Here is a 2,143-nt window from a genome sequence, read left to right as displayed (position 1 = left end):
GAAGAAATGAGCAATACTATTGCTGCCTCGGTAGGGTAGCCTTAGTATAAAAGTGGTATCCACCACAGACACCAGAATGCCACTGGTCCATGATCCTGCAGCCAGCTGGACACACACCCTCCACGTCATGATGCTAGGGTAATGCAGAGGGTTGCAGATGGCCACGTACCGATCATAGGACATCACTGCCAGAAAGGCACACTGTGTACCCCCGAAAATTAGGAAGAGTGCAAGTTGAGCTGCACAACGTGTGAATGAAATGACCTTCTTCCTGGATTGCAGGTGGACTAGGGCCTGAGGAACGATGTTGGTAGAAAAACAGAGGTCAGCCAGAGATAAGTTGCAAAGGAAAAAATACATGGGTGTGTGAAGCCGGGAGTCAACCTGCACAAGGCACATGAGAAGCAGATTTGCAAGTACAGTGACCAGGTAGACACCCAGGAATACAATGAATAGCAGCTTCTGGGTGTGGGGGTCATCAGAGAGTCCCAGAAGGAGGAATTCAGTCACCTGTGTCTGATTTGATTGTCTCATAGTTTGTCTCTTTTTTCAGTAAGAAGTCACCTCATGCCAAACATAGGTCCATATAACCTATAAAATTGTATAAATCAGATTTGGAAGACTTTAGGATTGCTCTCAGTCACTACCAGCCATTCCTAGAATCCCCTTTATACAGAAGAGGATCAAGCTGCTTTAGTTGGAATTTTTGGTGTTGTAAAAATACCTTTAGGATGGTGCATTCATTTTTAGTGTCATCTGTAAATGTACAGTAGATCAAAAGGTCTTCTTTATTCTGAATATGAAAAATCTAATAATAAAAAAAGATTGAATTAATAAAGCATGGGACTTAATTTCACTTTATTATCAACTAAAACTCTTGAATCTTATGCTGCTATTGCCACACCTCCTCTGTGTCTGTTTGTTTTGACACCGTGGGCAAACAACTGTTGTTTCTTCCCTGAAAAGACAGTCACTAAGATATTAGAAATCAAAAAAAGCTGAAGTACCTTACAGAACTGACATTTTTTTGCAAAAAATAACCTGTTTTGAAAAAGCTGGGAAACTAAGGAGTAACTAGATAGTATGCCATAATCTCTGGCAATCCCATCCCCAGTTTAGGCTGGAAATCCTAACGATCAGTAAATTTCCAAAATAACATACGTACTGTCACTACTTTTCCATTTGAAGCCACCAAGTTGACTGGTTTTCTGTGTTCAGACTAAACAGCACTAATCCACCTCCTCTATCCCATTCTCTCACTGCCTACCATTATCAGTCTATTCATTCCAGAGATTAATACCTCCCTTGAAAACTATATTTTTCATTTTATTTAAAGATTGTATTTATTTGATAAAGAGAGAGCACAAGTAGGGGGCACACCAGAGGAAGAGGGAAGACCAGGTTCCCCACTGAACAGGGAGTCTGATGCTGGTCTCAATCCCAGGACCCCAAGATCATGACTTGAGCCAAAGGCAGACACTTAACCTACTGAACCATACAGGCACCCCTATATCTTTTTCATTTTGTGCCTTTTCTTTAGAGATGGCATAGGAGCTTATATATCGATTATCATTAATTAAAGTTAATGAAAATAATTTGATCATATGATTTAGTAGAGTTCTTTAAAAAGCCTATCACATTCTGATCTCACTAAGAAGTCAACATAGGTTCTTGCTGACTTTGTTCCCCCACACAGGAAGAACAACCAACAATATTGAAGAATAAGACACCACTGAGAGAAGCCTAGATCATGGGGCTTTTGGGTTCTCCGGGGCTGAAGAAAGTCCTGCACCACAGAGACTAAGACAGATGGCATTAGAAAGGTAAGAGAATATTAAGGAGGGCACGTGTTGTGATGAGTACTAGGTGTTATATTGCCACTACTGAATCATTGAACACTACATCACAAACAAATGACATACTATATGTTGGCTAACTGAACATAAAAATAAAAAGGTAAGAGATGCAGCTACACAGTGACTGCATTGTCCTTCCACCACACCTGGGCAAGACCATGTAGGGAAGTCTCTCCTGAGCCTCCTATCACTCTCGTAGGAAAAGAAAGCCCAGGGTAGACAATCTGCAGCACCCTAACATTCTCAGTTGCTTTGTGGGAGCACATGCTCTGATCTCACACCACAGG

The 2,143-nt window shown here is 41.3% G+C and overlaps 1 protein-coding gene across 1 annotated transcript; it reads right to left on the bottom strand.

Annotated features, from left to right (window-relative positions):
• Positions 1 to 6: 6 nt before the first annotated feature.
• On the bottom strand, positions 7 to 534 carry LOC116863641 (olfactory receptor 2D2-like; the record flags this gene model as incomplete). Its single annotated transcript, XM_032851033.1, has 1 exon — positions 7 to 534. A coding segment is annotated over exon 1 (528 nt), but the record flags the coding sequence as incomplete, so codon positions are not given.
• Between the last annotated feature and the right edge of the window lie 1,609 nt (positions 535 to 2,143).

The sequence above is a fragment of the Lontra canadensis genome, unplaced genomic scaffold (genome assembly GCF_010015895.1).
Source record: "Lontra canadensis isolate GAN:19392208 unplaced genomic scaffold, GSC_riverotter_1.0 scaffold1964, whole genome shotgun sequence".
Classification (NCBI taxonomy): Eukaryota; Metazoa; Chordata; class Mammalia; order Carnivora; family Mustelidae; genus Lontra; species Lontra canadensis.
The sequence above is the reverse complement of the archived record's forward strand: the minus strand, read 5'-3'. Positions and strand labels throughout refer to the sequence as shown.